General features: G+C 39.6%; 1 protein-coding gene across 4 annotated transcripts in view; it reads left to right on the top strand.

Moving 5' to 3' along the window:
* Positions 1-17,921, top strand: part of ANXA5 (annexin A5) — a 28,314-nt gene extending 10,393 nt beyond the window's left edge. For all 4 annotated transcript variants that reach the window (XM_082051088.1, XM_082051085.1, XM_082051086.1 and 1 more), the window contains 11 exons: positions 2,244-2,328; positions 3,487-3,581; positions 4,401-4,514; positions 6,915-7,005; positions 7,965-8,044; positions 8,500-8,556; positions 11,500-11,593; positions 13,337-13,432; positions 13,964-14,022; positions 16,126-16,248; positions 17,370-17,921. In XM_082051088.1, coding sequence (XP_081907214.1) covers positions 2,244-2,328; positions 3,487-3,581; positions 4,401-4,514; positions 6,915-7,005; positions 7,965-8,044; positions 8,500-8,556; positions 11,500-11,593; positions 13,337-13,432; positions 13,964-14,022; positions 16,126-16,248; positions 17,370-17,432 — 957 coding nt within the window. In that variant the 3' untranslated portion in view covers positions 17,433-17,921. The remainder of the gene's footprint in view (positions 1-2,243; positions 2,329-3,486; positions 3,582-4,400; positions 4,515-6,914; positions 7,006-7,964; positions 8,045-8,499; positions 8,557-11,499; positions 11,594-13,336; positions 13,433-13,963; positions 14,023-16,125; positions 16,249-17,369) is intronic.
* Positions 17,922-22,780: the final 4,859 nt, after the last annotated feature.

The following is a 22,780-nucleotide window of genomic DNA, read 5'->3' as shown; positions in this document are numbered from 1 at the left end:
TATTTTGTTAGAAACCCCTGGTTCATAGCTCCTATTTCAGATTCTCTGTGACGGAAAGTTGACTTCAGTGCTTTGGGCAGCGATGGTGCTGTAGAACAGGTGTTTCCCCTCTCATTCTCTGGCCAAAAGGTGCCGTGTTTGGGAAGGAGGTGGCAGGTCTTCCTTCCATGGACTGAGTTTAACTGTTGCAGAGTAAATGCTGTGTGTCAGAAGGGAACACCTGGAATGCAAACTGTGCCCAGACATGGAGAAAGTCTTTTAGACTACAGCTGCACCAGGTGGACTTCAGGAACTGTTCATCAAGCTTAGTGTATGTTGATGGTTTCTGCATAATGTTTTGGAAAAGAGATTATTGAAGGATTCTTCTTAGCTAATAAAAATAAGATGGATGATGCAGAGTTAAGTATAATCTAGCATCCATTGTCTAAACCATTGTCTAAACAACACACGTTGTCACAAGACTTGAGAACTGTGAAGAGGAATTCCACTAATTCCACTTGCCTATAACAAGATAAGCAAAGGAAAACTTTAACTTTAAAAATCAGTAACTGTTTCCTCTGAGATCTATTGACCATTGGTTATTTCCAAAGGAGAATGGTGGTAGTTCTGTAATATTAGTTAAGATTATATGAAACAAAACAGCAGGAAATACCTTTTTAAATAACATGCTGGCTGGTGTAGTGATAAGGGAGGAGGAGGAAAACAGAGGCTTTTCAGTCTTTATACCAAATTAAATTCAGTTTATAAAATTGAGTTCCAAATCCTTGAGATTTGTTTTCTTGATAGCCTTTGGAACTAGCTTGGAAAATGACATTAAGTACATGATGTTGTGCCTAAATTTGACGTACTGCCTCAAAACTTGCTTGTAATGGGAAAAGCAGAACGCTTCAATAGAATTGTCGTGCCTCTGAAGCATGCTGCATATTGGAAAGCTTCTAGCAGAAAGAAGTTTGTCATTGCTATTAAACAGCATGACACTTTGTGTTATGATTTTCTGACATAGGAGAGAGGTAAACTTGAACCATTACTGCTTGTGCAGTGGGAGGGGTAGGGAGTCTCTGGCAGTAACAGACGGGCGGCCTGGGAGGCAGCGGTGCCTCAGGGCAAGTTCAGGTTAGTGCTCCCCAGCTCTTTTTTCTCTCTGCTCTTCTGGCTGACCTGTCTTGGATGAGTACATTGACTTGAAACCAAAACACTGTGTGGCTGAAATTGCTAACTCGAGGGAAAGGCTGTACTGCAGAGGCCAGATGGCTGTGCTGCCTGTGTAATAATCTGGTGCTAGTCTCAGTAAGTGTCCTGGCACTCCTTTCATGCTCTTTCTTGAGGGTGGAAAAATGCCCTGCCTGTACTGATTACTACTTTTGTACAGCGATGCTTACCGTAAATTTCCCTTCAGCTGTTAGAAAAACCTCCCTATTCCCAAAACCCAGCTGTTTCCCCTTTTGGCCATTGCTCAACTTCTATAATTTGTAAATAAACTTCTGTGCTATACATATATAGGTTCATAAACTGTCATGTATAAATAAAGCAAGAATTTTGCATAAGGATGATGAATATCCTTTTGTGTTTGACCCAAAGAGAAACTCCCTGAAGAGCAATGTTCCATAGAAACCTACTGGAATTATTTTTGTGTTTAGACAGGCTGATCTTTTATTCTTATGTTTGAACTGTTATTTATTTTTGGCTGTAAAATACTATGAGAAATGGAGCTGGATCACTTAAATAAAAAGTCGCGTATGTCAAAAGAAGCATGATGAAAAATGGACAGCCATTGCAGAGTTCAGTAGGTCTCATTTGCAAGGCAGCAGTAAAAATGAGTGAGATACTGGTTCAGAGCTCCTGCAGGTTTTTCATGACTTGGATCTTTGTGCAGCTTTTCTAGTATACATGATTTGTGCAATTATTTTCCTGAATTACTTTAGCAAATGATAATTTCTTAATCATTTTCCTGTATTCAGGTGTCACTGTTGTAAATACCAATCCTGCAAGCTACCGTTACATAAATTTACCTGAACTTAGCTGGTGTACTGCCGAGTAAAACCATAGCAGTACCTTTTGAGTGAGAGCCATGTTTAAATACACACAGACTGCTGTTTAGTCAGACAATTGCAAGAAAAATGCTGTAATCTTTTGGATTGTGGATTCAAATTTAGTCTGTACTCATGTATGGACAACTGAAAGATTCTATATCTCTGATTTCACAGTTTTTTCCCTTTCACCCCACCCCCTTTTTTCCCCTCTAGAACACCAGAGGCACCGTGACAGCCTTCTCTCCTTTTGATGCCAGAGCTGATGCAGAAGCCCTTCGCAAGGCAATGAAGGGAATGGGTAAGAACAATTTATTTTATGAAAAGGAAAGGACTCTGACTACTGCTTTGGAAACATCCTTTCTGAAATACATATATATATATATATATATATATATATATATATATATATATATACACACACTTTTTTTTTCTTTTTTTTTTTTCGTTAGCAGAGGAGGATAGGGTGTGCATCTGCTTTGTCATGGAATGAGAACCCACCAGACAGCAGAAGTCTGGGCATGTCATAGTTTTGACTGTGCTGTTCTCAAGGATGTTTATTTTTATGTTAGCATAATTGAAAATAGAAGGTGGTTGACAGGACTCATTAAAAATGGATGCTCCACTGACTTCTCTGCATGCAGGGTTTTACTGCACAGTAAGCTAGACTTGGAATTTACAGGTGAGAACTATGGAGGATTATGACAGTATAGTAGAAGCTCTGTGCTTGGAAAATGTACAACAGCCCCCTTGGTCTGAAAGTGTGTAAGCGCAGTACAGTTACTCTGAAGAAATAATTCAAGCACACAGCATAGATGTAGACTAATAAGCTTTCTGTAAACTCATGCTGTGGCTTTCTGCCCTAAAACTTCCCTGTGAGAACAAATCCTAGTTTGCTAATTTCTTTGAAATGCCTGCAGGAGGAAGCTGAAAGAAGGGAAATGTGACACACCTCAGCTTATTGACAAATTCAGTAGGGCTAGTAAGATGCTGTGCTGTCAGGGCTACTTTGCAAACTATTGTATATAAAATGCATAATAGCTCCACACTTCTGTACTCTGGAGTATTTGGGGTTACTGGTCTGGGTTTTGCTAGGAGTCAGAAGATTATTTATTCTGAAGTAAATCTCTTGGTGAGCCCAAAGGTAAGGCTTCTCTGTAGAATACAGACTGGGACTAAGTGTTATGGCAAATGCCTGGAGCGCTGGGAGCAGTGTCTGGAACAGAGTGCTGATGGAGAAAAAACAACATGTAGGTCCTCCAGCCATATTTTTGCAACAGCAGAACACCAAACCTGACAGCTCAGCTTGTGGTATGGTGACATTTGTTATTTAAATGCTTCTGCTATTTGTTAGTAGGCTGTTATTTTCAAAGAACCTTTCATTGCCTTTTGAGTTTGTGCCACTGCTATTTGTTTTTTTTAGAGCATGTTTGTAACTCTTTGTTCTTTCCAACTTCAGGGACTGACGAAGAAACTGTAATGAAGATCCTTACCAGCAGAAACAATGCTCAGCGTCAAGAAATTGCATCTGCCTTTAAAACCTTATTTGGCAGGGTGAGAACACAAAAAATAACTAGAGCTGAATGTGGCCCAAGATGGTTACTTATAAACTGTGAGGCACATTTATCACATTCCTTGTAAAAAGTTCCTTCAAAGAGCATCTAGTTTTGTTTCTGTCTCCCCATCTCCCTCATTGTTCCGTATCCTTAGTTTCTGGCTAGGTTGGAATATTCCTTTTAGATCAGCACAAAGGAGTTACTTTCTTCTTCTGTATTTTGGTCCAATATGTCTTAGATGGGTTTTTGTGCAAAAGCTCCTGTAGCTTCCTGTTAGTATGCTTCTAGTACTGACCTCATTGTCAGTATGGAAGGAGTTATCAAATATTTTGATGCAAGGTCTGCAGTGGAAGGTGATAGCAGGAAAAGAATTTTCTACAGCTAGAAAATGTGGCAGAGATAAAGCAACCCCATACCGTAGGAGAGAACAAAACCAAGTATATTGGTAGATAAAGCCATAAGTGAGTTTAAAGCAAAGACAAATTGTTTCTTTCTCCCAGTGTTGTTGGATCCTTTACTACTCTGCCTGGGTAACCTTTGTTTCAAATAGCAAGTGCAGTGAGCAACTGAGATTTAAAGAATTTCTATATTGAAAAAAAATATTATTAAAAAATCACAATATGTTTCAGGTTTTCCAAATGCCTGTGTATGCTTTTCTTCTGCCTTGTTTGGCTACATTTGTTTTGGTTCAGGTACCAATTAGAACAAAAAGAGCCCTGTTCCTTGTGCTTTTTGATGTGTCTCCAGAGTCTTCCAGCTTGTACTCTTTTAAAATGCTTGCTCCTTGTTTATTACAGCACTGTTTGTTCTGCCTTAGGATCTTGTAGATGACCTGAAATCAGAACTTACTGGCAAATTTGAAACGTTGATGGTATCTTTGATGAGACCAGCATATATTTTTGATGCTCATGCACTGAAGCATGCCATCAAGGTAAGAGGAGTGAGGGAAGTGAAGTAATGCATTATATGAAATGTTTGATGTTGTGTTTCAGAATGAGCTTTCAGTTGGTAAGGGGAATTCTAGTAGAAGTAGCTTTTTAAAATCAGGAGTGGTATGCTAACACCTGCTGTTATTTCTAATACCATAGTTTTGCATGGTTTCTTATTCATCCTAATAACTCATTAGAGATAATTTAGAAATCTAGTCTGTATGAAGTTTTAAGTGAGGTTATTTTAATGAGAAACTATGTAATTTTAGAAGAACAGAGTTGCTGTACATACAAATTAAAATGTACATAGCATAACACTCATTCCTTCTGATTTAAATATAATGAGCAGATGTGCATGATGCTTTTAAATCATTTTTGCTGCTGAAGTGCAGTGCTGAAGTCCAGTGGACACCAGATTTTTCTGCTGTGAACAACCAGGTTCTATAGCTATATACCTGTATGCACAGCTGCAAATTAGTTCAGGGCATTTCATTAAAGTGTGTTGTTTTTGTTTTGTTTTGTTTTTTTTTATTTTTTAATGTCTCACCTTGATTATTATTTAAGCTATAGAGTGTTTTGCACCTGAGGGATTACGTGGAACTCCAAAATTGATGGGCTAGCATACTTGTATAAGCTGATGTCCAGCACTAAAATTCTGAGCAGGCATTATTTGTGTTATTGAGTGTGTCCCCAGTAACACAGAGGGAAGAGTTTGCCCTGTCAGTGTTACCTTTCTAACATTTCTCTCTTTAGCTGAATGCATTTAGTGCCTTTTTGGGAAGGCCAGCTAAACAATTTACAGTTCATACATGTAGATATTTCAGTGTGTTTTCTTCCATGTGTTCCTATTTTTTTAGCTCTGTCAAACCTGTCCAATATCACCAGCCTGCGGAAATTTAGGAATTGGATGCCCCTGGATTACTCACAGAACCTATTGATTAAACTGGAGGACATTGAACTTGACTAGTGTCAGTTAGTGCTTGGTTGGGTGACACACATAAGCTCCCAAGATCATTGATGACCAACTGGTTAATATTTAGGCTTTAGTCAACTGTGCAAGCTAGTGCTTATGAACCCATGACCCAGCAAATAGTATCTCAGACAACAGAAACTTTAATCCTGGAAATTTTCTGTGATGTCTTTATATTCAGTGGGGGAAGGGGAGATGGCACCTGACAAAGAAACTGATAAAGGCCTTATTGACTAAAAGGAAAATACACATTCCCAAGCTCCTCTTATTGATTTAGGAGTCAAAGACCGACAGGGAAATGACAGAACAGATGGGTGTAGGAGGGAAAATAGCGATAGTGAAACAAGAGTCGTTTTGTTCTTGTCACTTACAACAAATGATATTGAACACAAGCTCATAGGATTTCAGAGAATGTGTATGCACAGGAGAAGATGTCGATACCAGCTGCAGTTCAGCTAAGGTGGTTAACAGCAGTGACTTCAGTACAAGATGACAACTCAGCTAAGAGCACTAAGTGTGTGCTGAAGATTGTCCTATCCATTTTCACTGGGGCTGCTACTTGAGCCACTTAGAGTTAATTTAACTGTGCCTGCCTCACTGGTTGAGTAGGCATGTTCTTGAAACAATCTGTATTTTGAAAATGATTATGTGTAACCTGGCAGATTTGTATTTTGGATATCTTTGTATGCAGTTAGTGTTCAGATTTTCCTTATAGGGAGGATTGGAAACACCATGCTGAAGCAAAAAGTACACAGTATTGTATTTCAGTGTTGCTTTGCGCAGCGACTTCTTTGGAAGTGCAATCAGCAATGGCCTGTTCTTACAGGAAAAGTAGACTCAGGCTTGTGGAAACAAGATATTGCTTTGGCTTTTGTAAATTTTATCCTCATAAAAGTGAAGAGTGCCTGTTGTGCTTGCTGTAATATGAGTGCAGCAGCTTAAACTGAGTTAGCAATTGTGTTGTAAAATGTGTGTGTTTGCAGTGGAAGAGAAGGTGGGTTTGACATAGCATAATTCACAGAAGGGTAGTGATCGTTTCTGAGTGGCTCTATGTTTATCTGTGTACTAGCTGATGAAAGACAGTATTTGAACTAGAGCTGAGATGGAAACGGTTACCCTATTTGGTTACCTTGATGTCATTGACCCTAATAGTGAAGAACTGAGGTGTATCTGGGTGTGCTGGGATATGGAAGGGCTCATCTGAATCCTGCAGCAGTGAGGCTTTAATAAGTGTTGAGTTGGTTTTGAAAACAATTAAGCTGGAACTGGAAGAAATTATTTCCCAAACCCCCACTATAAACCAGATAAGAAGAAAATAGTTTTTCTTTATTTGGTCTGAATATATAAACCGATGCCAACTTTTGATTCTCAAAGGGAATTCTTACTTTTCTTTTCTTATTCCACCAACTGATTTATACTTACACCCCTGCAGGGAGCAGGAACCAATGAGAAAGTGTTGACTGAAATTCTTGCCTCCAGAACACCTGCGGAAGTGCGGCAGATTAAACAGGTTTATCTGCAAGGTAAAGTTCAGTATAAAATAAAGTTCTGGGGTCTCTGTTCAGTTCTCTTAGTAGGATTTCAGCACATATTTCAAACAAGGTATCTCTGTGAACTGATGGATGTGTCCACTAAATGGGATTTTGTTCAGCTGTGTTGCAAAGCTTCACATTGAAAGAAACATGGAGTTTGAATTGTAAACTGAAAGTGTGTTTATTTTGGTGCTATGGCTGCGGTTTGTGGTTTGCACTTTATAGTTAGAATTAATACAAATGCATTTTTTTTTCACCCATTATTTTCACCCTTTAATTGAAAGAAGATTTTCAGTAACTGGAAAATAGAAAACTGGTATAACAAGAAGAAACAGAAGTGATTTCTTTTTGGCTTTTGCTAAGCATTCTATTCAAATGGATTTGTATTAAAGCTCGTGCAGCTTTTTGGTTGTCCACAGGAATATGTGCTTTTACCCATGATTGTGGGGTAGTTTGTTTTTTGGGTCTTTTGAGGAAGTGCTTAATCCAGCATGTTTCTTTTACCTCCATGCAGATTCCTTGTACGCAAAAAATTCTCATGTCTGCTTAAAATTTGAGGCAAATCTTAGTGTCTCCAAAGACAAAATTTACTAGTACTGGGCTCTTCTGGGATCACACTTGTACAGTTGTGAGACTGTTGCGTTTTAGCATCACTCCAGATCTATGTGCTTTCTAGTTCCTTAAAGAGCTAAATCAATACATGTCAACTGGTATTTTAAAATATTTTGAATAGTCTTCTCTTAGGTGTTAGGTGCTTTTTTTTTTTTCTTCCCTCTTTTACAATAATTTTAGGTTATAAATGAAGGCAGAATATGTCCTGCTTGTTAAAGCTATTTCTGATAAATGATTCCACAAGCTACGAGTCAAATTAATTTTTTCCTTTTCCTTGTTTTCTCCTCAAAATAGTAAGGAAGTCTGTAAGGTGGTGAATGGGTTTTTCTCTTTTGCAGAATATGAGGCCAACTTGGAGGATAAGATAACAGGAGAAACATCAGGCCATTTTCAGAGGCTGCTGGTGGTCCTGCTGCAGGTCAGTATCTCTCTGTGTGCAGGGATATATGTATGGCTTTAACTTCTGTTTTCCTGCCTGACGTACACTTGTCTTTTTCTGCCTTACTGACCTGCGGTTCTAGATAGACCTGGTGATAGGTGCAGTTGGTTCTGAAGATGAATGAATTCCCATGACATGCATGGTCGGTCTTGAACTCTGCTATGGGTCATTTCCGCATCACTGAATTGAAAAACTGTGATGTTCGTGGGTATAGCAGAACGCCTGCTGCTTGATGTTTTGAAGAGAATAGGAGAACAGAACATTTATTTTGTAAAGGCACATGCAAGCAGAGGGAAAAATAAGGTGATTTTGAAGAAGATGCATTAGGGGTTGACTTCTTGCAGTAACTCTTACAGGTTCAATACAACAGTTAAGTTGTTTTTTGATTCAACTTTTGATTCTTCAGTTTAACAACTTTTAAAATCTCTTTTTAGGCAAATAGAGATCCTGATGGCAGAGTTGATGAGGGTCTTGTTGAGCAGGATGCTCAGGTGGGTGAATGATTTTGATTTTGGGGCATTTTTACAAGTTACCTTGCAAAGAGAGTATACAGCTAGAATTCAAATGTGAGAGATAAATTGTTAATGTTCTCTGTGGGTGCTTCTTAATCAGTTTCCCCGTGCTTTTATACATTCTGGACAAAACCTGAAACATTGGGGTTAAGATTTTTGACAATTTCACATTCGGTGTAAGGCATGTCTTGTTTTGCTTGTTACTTAATAAAGTACTGAATGGAACAGCGGTTAGATCACTGGAAGAGAGGGTTAGGATTGCTGAGGCTTTGTGATTTGAGACACCCACTGTTGGAAAATTCAGAGATGTTAGTGGTTCATTCCTTAATATACAAACTTGAACTTCTTTCTAAATTCAGGCCTTACCTACCATGTGTCTTCTGAATGTTATAATGAAATGCTAATGCTGTTTGGTGAGGGATGCCTCCATAGAGGTTGAAATAGTAAAAAGAGAAAATATACCAAACATTCTGCTTTACTGTAACCAGATGGCAGTTTAAGATGCCTCCGAAGAGTTTCTAGGGACTCACATATTGCCCTTAGCGAGTGTTGTCCGTGATGTTATCACTGATCACTAAACCTGTACCCAGCACTAAATTGGCATCTGTAGTGATTTCTCTTCCTGGTTGCTATTGACTTTGTTGTTAGTTGTAGTGATAGTCAATATTTCTGCAATTGAATTACAGAACTCATTTAATGCATATTTCTTCTTGAGTATTTCAGATAACTCTGGGCTAGATGTTTTGCTCTCGTAAATAGACAGTTGAGATGAAAGAAAGGTGTCAAGGAGAAAAAGCAGAATACCAGATGAACAAAACGTTCTCCTGATAGCAGGGCAAGATGGAGAGACAGACAGGCAAAATGGATTTTACTGGCACAGGCCTGCCCTTTGTTATGTAAATTCAGAAATCATTGTTCTCCTGCTATTAAGATTAATCCTGTGGAAACTAGAGCCTTGAAAATTAGTGAGGCCAATGTTTGAATCACTAACTAGACTGCTTAATGAAACTGTGTCTGTCTTGCCTTTAACTGGGTTTACATAATTGAAGAAACCCACGAACCACATGCCTTGGCAGGTAGATAGATTCATTTTGACCTCTTTAATTGAGTTTAAACAAGCATCTAAATTTAGGAGGCACTGTACCTAAATGTAGAAAAAATCCTGGTTTTCTGAAGGGTCTCTGTGGTTTGTTGGGTACATTTGACTTGAGCTGGGACCCACACACAGATACGTTCTGTCACACTTCTCTTTATTGATATCTTTACATTCAACATCTAAGATAGCTGGAACAGATTCAGAGAACTTGCCAGGTGCAGATGGCGAGAATTGAGGTACATGACTATGCAAATGTCAGACTAATTCTGGCTTCCAAACATTTGTCTTGATTAATATTCTGGGAAGGATTTGAAACATTGGAGGGCAACCTTTTTATTCAGCAATGATTTTTTTTATTTTTTTATTTTTATTTTTTTTTTTTTTGAGTCTGTGATTACTTAACATTAACTCAAAGCAGTTTGGGGAATGAACATTCATACTACGAGACAGTATGAACATGCAGGGAACTTGCAGGACTTTTATGAGAATGCCTGGAAGTTTAACTTTTTGGAAGAGATTTTGTTAATATCACTTTTTTAAAAGTTACACAATTGATGTAAGTTTTGGGTATTGCACGGTGGAAAGGCAGGTAAAACCTTGGAGCTCACCTAAAATGCCATTCACAGCTTCTAGTTTATCTAAAGAAATACATTCCTGGAGTTTCTAAATGCTGTGCTGGGACTTCACATCTGCTACTGGGTGGAGAGTACTTGTATTCATTTGAAGAGCTTAGGATATATTATTTTGAACTAAATATCCTTGCATTGCCTTGATAGTTCCCCCCCTGCCCTTTGTACTCTGAACCATTAATGTTAAAAAAAGCATGCAGCAGTCACAAATACATTTTGAACAGGATTATGGGACAAACATAATAGGAAATTTGTAACATGCCATTCAGGTTTCACAATATGGACAGACAGATGGCCAACAGCATTGCTATGTAGCGGATTTGGTTGTGTGGATTTTTGTAGGAAATATTTGATTGCCTGAATATATATGGTAATCTGTTTGCCTGTCATCTGCTCTAATCAAGAGGGACAAAAAACCACTATATACTACAATATCTACAAACCTTTCACCTTGCATGGTGTTTAGCACATGAATAGGAAAAAGGCTTCTGAGTGTCAGGAAAAGAACTACTTTCATTTTCCGAATATTTTCTCTTTCCCATTTTCCCCCTCCTGCTGTTTATTCCAACTTTTAGAAGCTTTTTATGTTTCTTAATGCTGCTAATAGCCCAGTTATTGTTTGCATTGACGAAAGACTTACTTGAAGAGCAATGAATGTGCTAAAATGATTAAATTCTGTTACTGATCTGGTTTCATATGGCTAAGAATTTAGCAGCCCACAAATCCTGTTTCTGAGAGCTTCTAAATCCATCTTCCCCTCCTTTTGGGAAAACATCCTCCTGGGTCAAGTCAGTGTGGTTCTCCCATTGAGATGAATCATCATGAAATAAAGTTTTGCTAGTCTGATTTGAGAAAGGGACAGCGGAAAAAAAGCAATATTAAGAATGGATTTTATCTCCTGTGTTACCACTTTCAGTAAACTTTAGGTTTATGAGAGCGACTGTGTGCACAATTAATTTTAGGACCTTAAGCAATATTACTCATGTAAATACTTTCACAATTAATTTCTGAAGTTACCATTTATTTCTTTCTAAAGTCAGTTCAGTACTTGGCAATTCTATTTAATTTTTTTTTTCTCTCCAGCTATAGCTTGTTAGGAAGTTTAATGCTCTTTAGAGTAAGACAAATAGAGCTTTTCAACAGTGTGTGTGGACTCATAACAAATGCTGTTGTTTGGATCTCTTGAATTCACAACAGGTTTTGTTTAGAGCTGGGGAGCTGAAATGGGGAACAGATGAAGAAAAATTCATCACCATATTGGGAACCCGAAGCGTTTCCCATTTAAGGAGGGGTAGGTAGTATGGTTCATATATGATGACAAACTTCTGCCTGAACTCTGTGTTACCCAGTTGGTGGTAGAAAAACAATTTCTGGTACTGCATTTGTCAAGCCCAGAAATCTTTAATCATCTTCCCTCTACTTCATGCATTTAATTTTGTTTCCTGTGATTCAGTTTCCTCATAGCAGTGGTGATCCCCCACTTGAAGGAAGGTGCAGTAGATCTGATGGACAGCTGGAGTGTTTCTTTCTGGATACTTGCTTGTTGGTGTTTGTTTTTCTTTTGAAAGAGGTCATGGCAATAGAAGTGATGCTGAGAGTCTGAGTCCTCAGAAGCTGATGGAGGTCCAGCTCTGAAAAGATCAAGCCTTTTGTAGGTGCACACCTTACTGTATGTTAGTAAAGAGACAATAGCATTTTTCCCTGCTCCTTACCATTGATAAGTCCGTATTCCCAAGGTGTTGGGGCTGGAAATTGTGACTACTAAGTTTTGCTTTGTTTTTCCAGTCTTTTTGTTTTTCTTTTTGAATCTTTCGATTAATTTGGATTTTCAAAGGTAATTTGGTTTGTGATTTTACTGTTCAGTTTTTTATCATTACTTGCATTAAAGTAATCTCAGAATTTGTTTTGTTGCATCCAGCGCTTACTTAGCACAATAGAAATGTAAGATTTCATAGAAAACTCAGGTCTTATTCGTGTAACACAGATTTGAATAGACTGCCAGAAGACTAGTTTGTGTGAAGTTTATTTGATATCGTAGCCCAGTGTAGATAACATCTTAGTTTCAGGCTAAATGATAGCAGTGTTCTGGGAAAAATGCTTATCATTTCCTAAAACTTCCCCTCTTTCCCTTTCACTCTTCTTCCTGCACCCTTTAACCGAATGCATTCACAGAATCACAGAACAGCTGAGGTTGGAAGAGACCATTGCAGATCATCTTGTCCAACCCTGCTTGAGCTGGGCTATCTAGAGCAGCCTGCCCAGGACCATGTCCAGGTGGCTTTTGAACATCTCCAAAGACCCCACAACCTCCGTGGGCAAAAAAGGTTTCCTGATGTTGATACAGAGCATCCTATGCCTATTGGCTCTTGTGGTACTGGGCACTGCTGAAAAGAGCCTGGCTCCGTCTTCTTTACACCCTCCCTGCACATATTTGTACACATCTATGAGATTCCCCTTGAGCTGTCTCTTCTGCAGGCTGAACAGTCCCAGGCCTCTCTGCCTTTCCTCATAGGAGAGATGCACTGGTCCCTTAATCGTCTTAGTGGGCCTTCGCTGGACTCACTCCAGTTTCTCCGTATCTCTTTTTGTACTGGGGAGCCCAGAAGTGGAACCCACACTCCAGGTGTGGCCTCCCCAGTGCTGAGCAGAGGGGAAGGATCATCTCCCTTGACCTCTTGGCAACACTCCTAGTGCAGCCCCAGATACCATTTGCTGCATGCCACAAGGGCACATTGCTGCCTCATTTTCTATTTGATGCCCACCAGCACCCACAGCTCCTTTTCTGCAGATCTGCTGTCCAGCTGTTTGACCCCCAGTGTGTGCTGATATGTGGGGTTGTTCCTCCTCAGGTATAGGAATGTGTCGTATAGCAGGAATCTGGTGGGAAATAGATATTTAAAACAGAGGGAAGAATGAGTAGATGATAACATTGGAACTGTAGATAATGAGATATACAGATGGCATTAAGCTGTACTGAGGATACTGTGAGAAACGTGGGCTGTACATGTGACTCAGCAAACTTTCTGTTTTGCAGTGTTTGACAAATACATGACTATTTCCGGCTTTCAAATTGAAGAGACCATTGACCGTGAAACGTCTGGTGATTTGGAGAAGCTGCTTTTGGCAGTTGGTAATTACGCCTTAATAGATCTAGAACTGACCTTCTTCGTTTACTCCCAGGTTTCCTTAAATTGCAGTTGTTATAGGAAGTGACATGAAAACGTGGTTCCTTTAAAATTTAGTCACCCAGGATCTATTTCTGTATTTAGGAAATAGGCCTTTATTCTTCCTTTAATAGCTGTGTGTGGCAGGGGATGGTGGTGAGCTGCATTCTGTTTGGCCATGTGCACCTCTATCAGAAAGTGAGATGAAGCTCTGCCTTCATTTCTATTCCTGGCATCTCACTTAGGACAGTGTCACAGTAGATTTGTAACTGGGAGTAGAATTTGACTAGCAAGGTCTTTTTTCTATTAGAAATATGTGGTGCATTCTAACTGCTAGAACCCAAAGAGCTGTAGCAGAGCAACAGACTAGCTGGAAGCTGTATACTTAATTGTCCACACTGGAGGGAAAGATCCAGTAACACACACCTTGTCTTGACAGTGAAAGATTGTCCTGTATTGAATAGCAGTCAGTAATTTAATCCCTTGCCTTTTTTCAGTGAAATGCATCCGAAGCGTACCTGCCTATTTTGCTGAGACTCTGTATTATTCCATGAAGGTATGTGCATATTTTCCATACATCACTTTCTATCTCTGCTGGCTACAGTTCCTCTCCCTTTCCCTTGTTCTTCATTTCTTACTTCACTGCAAATGCCAGCAGGTTACTGTGTCACTGAGCACTTGTGAAACGTTTGGGGAATGCAGATCTAGGAGAGGATACAAATACTTCATAAGCTTTGCTTTGAATTAATTGTAAGTTTGTCAGGTGATAAATCTTTTACAGGAAACATCAGTCTCATCAGCTATTTTTGGACTTGTTACATTAGAAAATATCTGGCTAGTCCCACTGGGCACCTTCAGCTAAATAAAGACTACAGCATCTTTAGGACATAAAGATGACCAAAAACTAAACTGCAGTTTGTGCAAATTTAGTACTCTTTGTTTTGGGGATGAGTATTTACAGACTGAAGGTGTAGTTAGCTCTAAAACACATTTTAATGACTATCCATCCTGTTTTGAGAAGGAAAAGAAACTTGTCAGAGAAAAAGGAAAGATGCTTAAACAGCTACAAAAGATTCTGCAAGGGAATCCCATCAGTGACTCAGCTGTGTTGCTCTTGGCTTTGCCTTCTCTTAGATGGGAAGAGATAAGCAGAGAAATGGTATTTTTAACTCTCAGTGGCTAATATTAATTAAAACTGAGGTAGGTAGTCTGTTGTTTTCAGGCAAGTTATCATCTTCCCTGAAGAATTCCTTGCTTCCCCTTGCTGAAAAACACTGAAGTAAGTATGTCACAGATGGTTGTGTTGATGAGGTATCAGCCTAAGAATTAGTGAAAAGAGATGAAATGATAGCTTAATTTTAAAAAGGTGTTTTACTGCATCTATAGACATCAGTGTAAAATAAGGTTCAAGTGGAAGCTACAAAATATGATAACAGTATGTGGAGTTGTATGAGGAGGATTACTTTTTTCTTATTTATCTTTTTTTTTTTTTAATTTAAGAATGAGTTGGAAAACCTTTTTTTCGTGTAGGTTTTAGAATCTTAGAGTACTATTATAAGGGTCCTGATTAATATCTGCTGGTGATATCCCCAATTATATTTTTTAATATGAATAAAAATCATTAAGCACTTTTACATAAGAAAGATCTTCATCATTTGTTACTTTAGCAGAAGATTTGGTACTTCTAATTTATCAGTTTGGCATGATAAAGTTCTGCAATGCATAGAGTTTGCTTTCATGATTAGGTGGGGCAGAACCTGGCTTTTTCCAGATTCTAATGTCAAATCCTACTCAGCAACCGCTGGACTCATGGCATAACTTTTGAGCAGCTTTAGGGAATTTTTAGGTGTAATCCAAGAATATTACACCCAGTCGAAGGATTGAGTGACCCTGGACGTTAGGCTGAAGATGATCGTGGGGGCTCTGCCAAGTCCTTCCTTGAGGTGCATTAGCAGGTCAGCATGTGAAAATTTGTATTGCTTCAGCTTGTGTGGAGTCTGACTTGTCTGGGCAGGAGGGGCCAGGCCGTGAGTCTGGCACAGCCTGCCAGCACAGGAACATTTAAAGCATAAAGATGAATAAAAGAGTGGAGCATGTTTGCGTGGCTGGAAAAAAAATGTGAAGTTTGCCTTCTTGATAAACAGATGGATAATTTGTGGAATGAGTTGCTCTTCCTGTGTCATGCTGTACCATGTTAGATGCTCTCTATTAGTCACAGTTAGTATTCGTGTACCCAGTTCCAAAACTTGACTGGAATTCTGCAGCCTCAGACAACGTTGAAAGGGTGATTTGCATGGGACTGATTGTAGTGATCAGATATACTGCTGTGTAATCTTGGAACTGGATTATTTTAAATTTTTATGGGCACTCAGAGTTGAAGCCTCTGAGATGAAACATGAAATGTGTCTGACTGGATGGCAATTCATAGAACTCCAGAACATAGAGCATCTTGTGTAGTCAGTCCTCTGTCCTCCACACTGCGGTGTGAATGTCTTGTGATACTGTCCCAAATGTTCTCTGTTTTGGAGTAGAGATGTAATGCAGGAGTGTTTTGAGACACCACTTGCTTTCTTGTTGCACCTTGGTTTATATTTGTTTTGTTACAGCATCTGTCTAGGAAAAAACCTAATGTTTATAATGTTTAAACTTTTCTCTTTAGGGGGCTGGCACTGATGATGATACTCTGATCAGAGTCATGGTTTCAAGAAGTGAAATTGATCTGCTGGATATTAGACAAGAACTCAGAAAGAATTTTGCAAAATCATTGCACCAAATGATTCAGGTAAAATGACTGTTGTGTTGTCAAGGAAAGCGAGGTGACTGAAACGTCATTGTATCCCCTGTTTATTTTTATGGGAGGGGGTGGATGTGAGCAGAGCTGGACACCGCAGTGCACTCTGAGAGCTGCGGTGGCTGGTCTGCAGTTTTCTGAAGTACCACGCAGCACCATTTAAGTGGGAGACATTTGCTGTGAAAAGCTAAAGGTTTCTTTCCAGTGTTCACTAGGAAAGTAAATGTGGTCATCTGAAATTACAGTTACTCATAGACCATTTTTAGCTCCTGCTTCATTTCCTTTTTCTTGTCTGGGTTCCTTCTGATTTTCAATGCTTCGGAGAGGGTACTGGCTCCACAGACATAGTATTAGGGTCGGGAGTCTGAATTTTCATGAGGCTGAAGTTTAAATCTTGGATTGTGGTGTGGAACCTTTTGCACTATTGGAAAACATTTCACTGTGGAATCACTGTCTGAATCATAATTTCCTTTGAGTGGATGGGAAGGAACAGAGCCAGCAAGAAATCCAGAGCCAGCTGTTGCTGCAAAGTTGAAACAAAAATGCCTTTTTTTTTTTTTTCTTACAAAATTTTTGGGGGTGTTTTATTTTTAAATGCTCATTTTTGATTTTTCTGTTATAACTCCAGACACTGTCCTCTGTGAATTAGGCTGAGTGGAGTTGCTTTTGACACTGTCAGTGGTGCCCATACAGCTATCCTGTGTGATTAGTAGTCGAGCTTCCCATTAATTACAGGGAGCAGGGCTGGGGCCTTTCTAAACCATGGCGGGTGCACTTTGCGCTTTTAAACGTTGTTACTTTTGGTGCTGCTTTGGGCTTCTCCTTTGTTAGGACTCTCACTTGCAGATGAATGCATTTTAACATGGAATGGGTAGCTCAGTTCTAGTAAAGCCTTCAGAGGCTTTTTGTGTTTCTGAAAGTCTGTCTGTGTAAATACAGCTCTGCCGTTAGAGACAGAGAATTTCCTTGCGGCATTCCCGAGTGGCGAGTCATCCAAGTGGATTTCCTGTGGGTGGGACAAATGTATAATCTGTTGGAGTCCTCCTTGGCTGCTGCTTTTCTTCCCATTTCTGTGGTTGTGACTCATGGTGACTGGTCTGTTATATTAACAGAAAGATACATCTGGGGACTACAGGAAAGCACTGCTGCTCCTCTGTGGTGGAGATGATGCGTAATGGCGACATTGACATGAAGGATTTGTTGTACTCCAGCTTTGCAGCCATTTAGTTAGCATGTCTAGCTAAGTTTTTGTATCTTAATGCTTTGTGGCTGTTTGAATTTATGCTAGTATTGCATTTATTAAAAAGGAGCATATTGTTTTCCAAGCGATAGCTGGTCCCTCTTCTTCCTGACATTCCAACCTCCAGGAATTTCAAGTGCCTTCTGTAAGTATGCAAGAGTCCCCTGCATAGATGGGTGCTGAGCACAGAACCCGCTTCTTTGCAAGTGTTTTGCTGAAATAGGAAAAAATTATCATGTATTACACTAATTTGAAGATTTTTTTTTTTTGCTGTTATTCCTTACATTTCCACTGAATGTTAAGCTAGTTCTAACATTGCAAATGAAGAAAATATATCTTTGTAGGTAATATTTGAATTAATTTGCTGAACATAATACAAGCAATCATTGGAAATCTAAAGAACCAATAAATTTTTTCCCTCTCAGCACAGTTGTTTGTGGTTTTTAATGGGCAAAGATGTGTTTTTCCTTTCTTATAATTCCAGTACTTCAAACTGTTGGTATATTTTTCCTACTATTATGCAGGCTTACAAGTATATATGATGTTTTCCAGCTGTATGTCTTGATGTCTAGTTTAGTATCTGAGTGCTGTGGTTGTGCTGCTTTTCAACATAGCTGGAATTTATTGGTATTTGCTGGGCATTGCATTCTCATTTTGTGCTGCTTTGTCTCTTTCTTCTCCTCCAAAGCTGGAGGAAGGAAGGAGGGCTGTTTGCACAGTGCCAAAGTAGAGCATATATGCTGCACTTGTAGGACCAACTGAAGATTTCTGGGGTGGAAGCAGGTGAAGAAGAGATGGGAAGACAGTGATCCACACTGCAGGGATCTTGGATGAAAAGAGGGGTAGCAGCACCAGCCTCTCATCAGGTTAGCAGGGAGCAAAGCACAGTGTGAGAGAAGCACCAGTCTGATATACAGGCTGCCTTAAATTCACCTCTTTAGATCATTATTTATGACTGGCTCTGAAAATTAAATTGATGTGTGTGAAGGAGAATAAAGAGACTTCTGTTTCATGCATTAAAAGGTCTAAACGCTGTGGTTCTAAACTTAGCTTATCGTTTAGTCACAGACATCAGCTGTAGAAACTGCATTTTAAGAGTTCTGTTGAAATTGATTATTCACAGATGAGAAAGAGCTTTTAAACTTTCATATTTAATAAATGTAAAGCTTTAATTTATTGATATTATAATTCTGAATTATTATTGTCATGATATCTTGCTAATAAATACTTGGTTTCTAATGTAAAATATGAACGCTCTTTTATATGTAAATATGTTAACTAAAGCCTAATCCACTCTAAAGCCTTATTTGTTTTCCATTCTCTCTCCTTCTTGCTCATGCGCTCTCACTTTTACTCTCTTTCACTTCCCTGTTTCTTGTTGCCCAAATTTAAGACTTACAGACTTAAAACCAGCACAACTGTTTGTTTGTTTTGTGGGTTTTTGTTTGTTTGTTTGTTTGTTTGTCAATAGTTAAATGCTTTTCTCTGCTCCCCTGAACAGTTCATCGAATTCTCTGCATCATTTGCCATATCCAGGAATGGCCGTGGGTGTGGTTTTGCATCTCCACCAAAATTTAAACTGATTTAAATGGTGCTGCTGTAATCCTGCCCTCTTCTCCAGGATACGTCTTCCCACCTCTCCTACATGCTGGCACTGAAGCTTCTCCGCCCTTTTGGTGAACCAGCCCAGGGCCCTGTGCTGGCTGAATCCAACCACGCAGCTGCAGCCCAGTGCCCGCGATAACTCTCTGTGGCACTTGGTGGGGGCTGGGAACATGGGCAGGGTGGGAAGGGTTTTGTGGAGAGGGAGATGGGACTCGAGCTGGGTTGCTCTGAATTGGTGTCTGTTGTCACAGGCTGCACCTGGCATTACAAGAGCCTTCCAATATCAGCAAAAGGGTTCTTCAAATTTCTTTCTGCAGATGCAGGCCCCAATTAACAAGTTTAGTTTGCGTGTGAAGTCAAAGGTCGTGCTTGCGATGAGATTGCAGGAATCTCGTGACTGTGCCTCAGCTGTAACATTTCTTCTTCCACTTGGATCTGGCTGTGTTGGAGACTGGGGCAGAAATCAACCCTCTTACCTACAAAGAATCTATTTTAAAGCAGACTTCAAGAAATCAAGTATTGTTGGTTTTGCCTGAAGAGCCTACTCTCCCTCCTTCTTTTTGTCTCCCCCCGGCAACAGAAAAGTGTTTTAGGAGATAGTATTTTACTATGAGAAATATGTTACTGTTTTCATCATAAAGTTTTAGCGCTAATTACATATTGTGTATTGGACAAAAAAGATGACATTTACTAGCTTACTTATTTCATTCCCCCCCATTTTTTTTTTGTGGATGCATATAAACATTATTTTGTTGTATTTGGATTCATGATAAATGCTTGTTAAACTAAACTGAGCTCCATAGTTTCTTATTAGATAATCCAGCCATTTAGAGAAAATATTCTGGTTGAAGCCTTTAAATCTAAAACTAAAATATATTTAAAAAAAGATTTGTGCTGAAGCATAAAATTAATTTTAAGAATTAAACAGGATTTGGGGGCATGTATTACTGCATCACCCAATGTGTTGCTATTCATATTGTTTCTCTTTCTCTTTCTCGCTACTCTGACAGCTGGAGTTGCTGTGGGCATTTATTTACTCAAATCTGTCTTGAAAGCAGTTATTTATGAATAAGTCAATACTATGCACGAAAAGCCTAAACAACAAAAGCTTCTCCTTTTTGATGTAGTGTGCAGTATATCTGAGAGTCATAAATCAGCCAAGTACATCCAGTGGATTGATGAGTGAGCCATTACACTGCAGAGCGCACGGTAGCTTTTGGGCCCTGTGTATGTATTTCCAGCATCCTTTAGCGATGCAGCTTGATAGTGCTGAAAGCTGATGTTTCCTTCCCCTGACCCTCCAAAGAGGAATGGGCTGGGGAGTGGTGCTGGACCAGTGACAGGAATCAGACTTTTTTCCACTGCATCTTCATTTCAAGCTTGTTGAAGAGTGACTGAATATGGGAAAATGAGATTAGATGAGACCTTAACTCATTCAGATGCTGGTTTCTCTGCCAAAGCTGTTAATAGAGATGCTGACTTAGAGGATGAATCTTGTCTTGTCAGATGTATAATGAAGTGCCTCGGAAATGGTGCCTCTTCAGAGCTTGATTTTTTTTTTCTTTTCCTATTTCACTGCTGTGACTATAGCTATACAATTGTCTGTTCTTTAAAGGAATATAATACGTTATTATTCATGTAAAATCCCTGCTTCAGTGCCTAGGCCAGGCAGAACAGGCAGGCTTTTATCTTCCTCCATTTGGCATTCAAGGAGAGGTGAGCTGGCTGGTGCAGAACCTGCAGCTGCCCTGGATTCCTTTCATCACAAGTAGTAACTCTCTCCTCTGAAATTAATCCTTCCTGTGACTTGCAATTTTTAAATGAGGGGAAAAAAAATCAACCAGACTTTGAAAAGCGTATGTTAAAAATCATGTCATTGAAAAGAATCCTGCTGGAGTGGCTGCACGTGCTTCCCGAAGTCAGGGACGTGGCTGCTGGTGCTGCGTGGGAGCTGCCCTGTGAACAGGCTTGTCCTCTCTCCACAGTTTTCAATTCACTCATTTTTTTTCAAAAATGCAACCTCTAGAACAGGGATGTCAAACTCATTTTCACCGGAGGCCGCATCAGTCTCATGGTTGCCTTCATGGTTGCCTTTGAAAGCAACTGACTTCAAGGAAAATTTCCTACTGTAATCAGCAAAAAGAGCTAATTGGAAAGGCTTGTTTCTAGTCTTTTAGCGTCTGTAGCTAAAGCGCAAGAGTTCCTCTGTTCGATTCCCATTTCTCACATGGGACGGGAGTGTCACTTTTGTCCAGGGGCTGCCTGTGCATTTTGCCATGTGGGCAGCGGATGGTGCTGTTGTTCCAAGTAATGTCATGCAGACCATGGTGGTGCTCAAGATCATCTCTGTCTTTCTCAAATCACTTGCTTAATGTTTTAACTCGTACTTTTCTCAGATTGCTTTCTCTGGCTTCCTCAACCTAAAACGGGTCAGACAAGCAATTCAATTTTTTTGTTGTCATACTTTCAGAATCCTTTAATATAATCTTGTTTTCAGTAAAAAATGAGAGCGCACCGATGTGTGGGAAATGATGAACAGTATCCATTATTAGAAATAGATGCACATGACATCTTCCTTAATGTTGAACATTTACCTTCTAGAAGCCGGACATACACAATCTCTACTATTCCTCCTCAGTCACGTTATGAGAAGTTAGCAAAAAATGTTTTGTTCAACTCATGCGTTTACAACTTGTGAGTTGAGCGAAACAGATTTTGCTGTGCAGGATTATTTTATATACAGAGATTTCTAACTTCCAGTCCCTGAATTACTAACGTGTTTTAGTAAACCTGTGGCATTCTTTCATATCTTTCAAGCATATGGCTATGAACTGATAAATGACCAGGAGATGAACAGAAATTCTTATGTAATGTTCTTATACTAAAAGAGCCAGGAAGCCCTAGTAAAATTGCCAGGTAGTAAGTTTAGAAACAAAATTAAAACATGTTCACGTGACATCGATTAAATTACAGAACTGGCTGTTACATGGTACTGTGGAGACCATGACTATAAATGACACTTCTAAGACGACCAGTTAATGCAGATGTGTCCATTGGGAGGTTTTAAACCAGACACAGTGTCTAGTCCATGCTGTTCCAAGCTGCGTTTTGTGGGAGCTGGCAGTGAGCCTTGGACTCATGCTGTTTCTGATGCTCTTTCATGACAGTTGCTGCTGGCAACCAGTTATGGGATTAAATGGCCCAGGTGGCAGATTTTATTTTTTCCCCTTAATTCCTTGTCTAGCAGTTGGTTTGTGTTTCCTGTGTCCGTCTGCTGGGTCACATGGTGAAAACGCAAAATATTCCCATAAGATGTTATCCACGCAAGCAAGCCCTGCGTTTATCGTGAGGGTGTTAATTAATGCCCCATTGGAAGTGACTTTGATGAACGCCTAGATGAGCTGAAGTGATTCAGTGCAGACAACTCTGTCAGGAGCAACAGGGCAACAAAGATGATGCAGTGGAGCATCTCCCTTATGAGGAAAGGCTGAGGGAGCTGGGGCTCTTGAGCTTGGAGGAGACTGAGGGGTGACCTCATTAATGTTTACAGATATATAAAGGGTGAGTGTCATGAGGATGGAGCCAGGCTCTTCGCGGTGACAACCAATGGTAGGACAAGGGGTAATGGGTTCAAACTGGAACACAAGAGGTTCCATTTAAATTTGAGAAGAAACTTCT

This window comes from Streptopelia decaocto (genome assembly GCF_964273445.1).
Source record: "Streptopelia decaocto genome assembly, chromosome: 4".
Lineage (NCBI taxonomy): Eukaryota > Metazoa > Chordata > Aves > Columbiformes > Columbidae > Streptopelia > Streptopelia decaocto.
The sequence above is the reverse complement of the archived record's forward strand: the minus strand, read 5'-3'. Positions and strand labels throughout refer to the sequence as shown.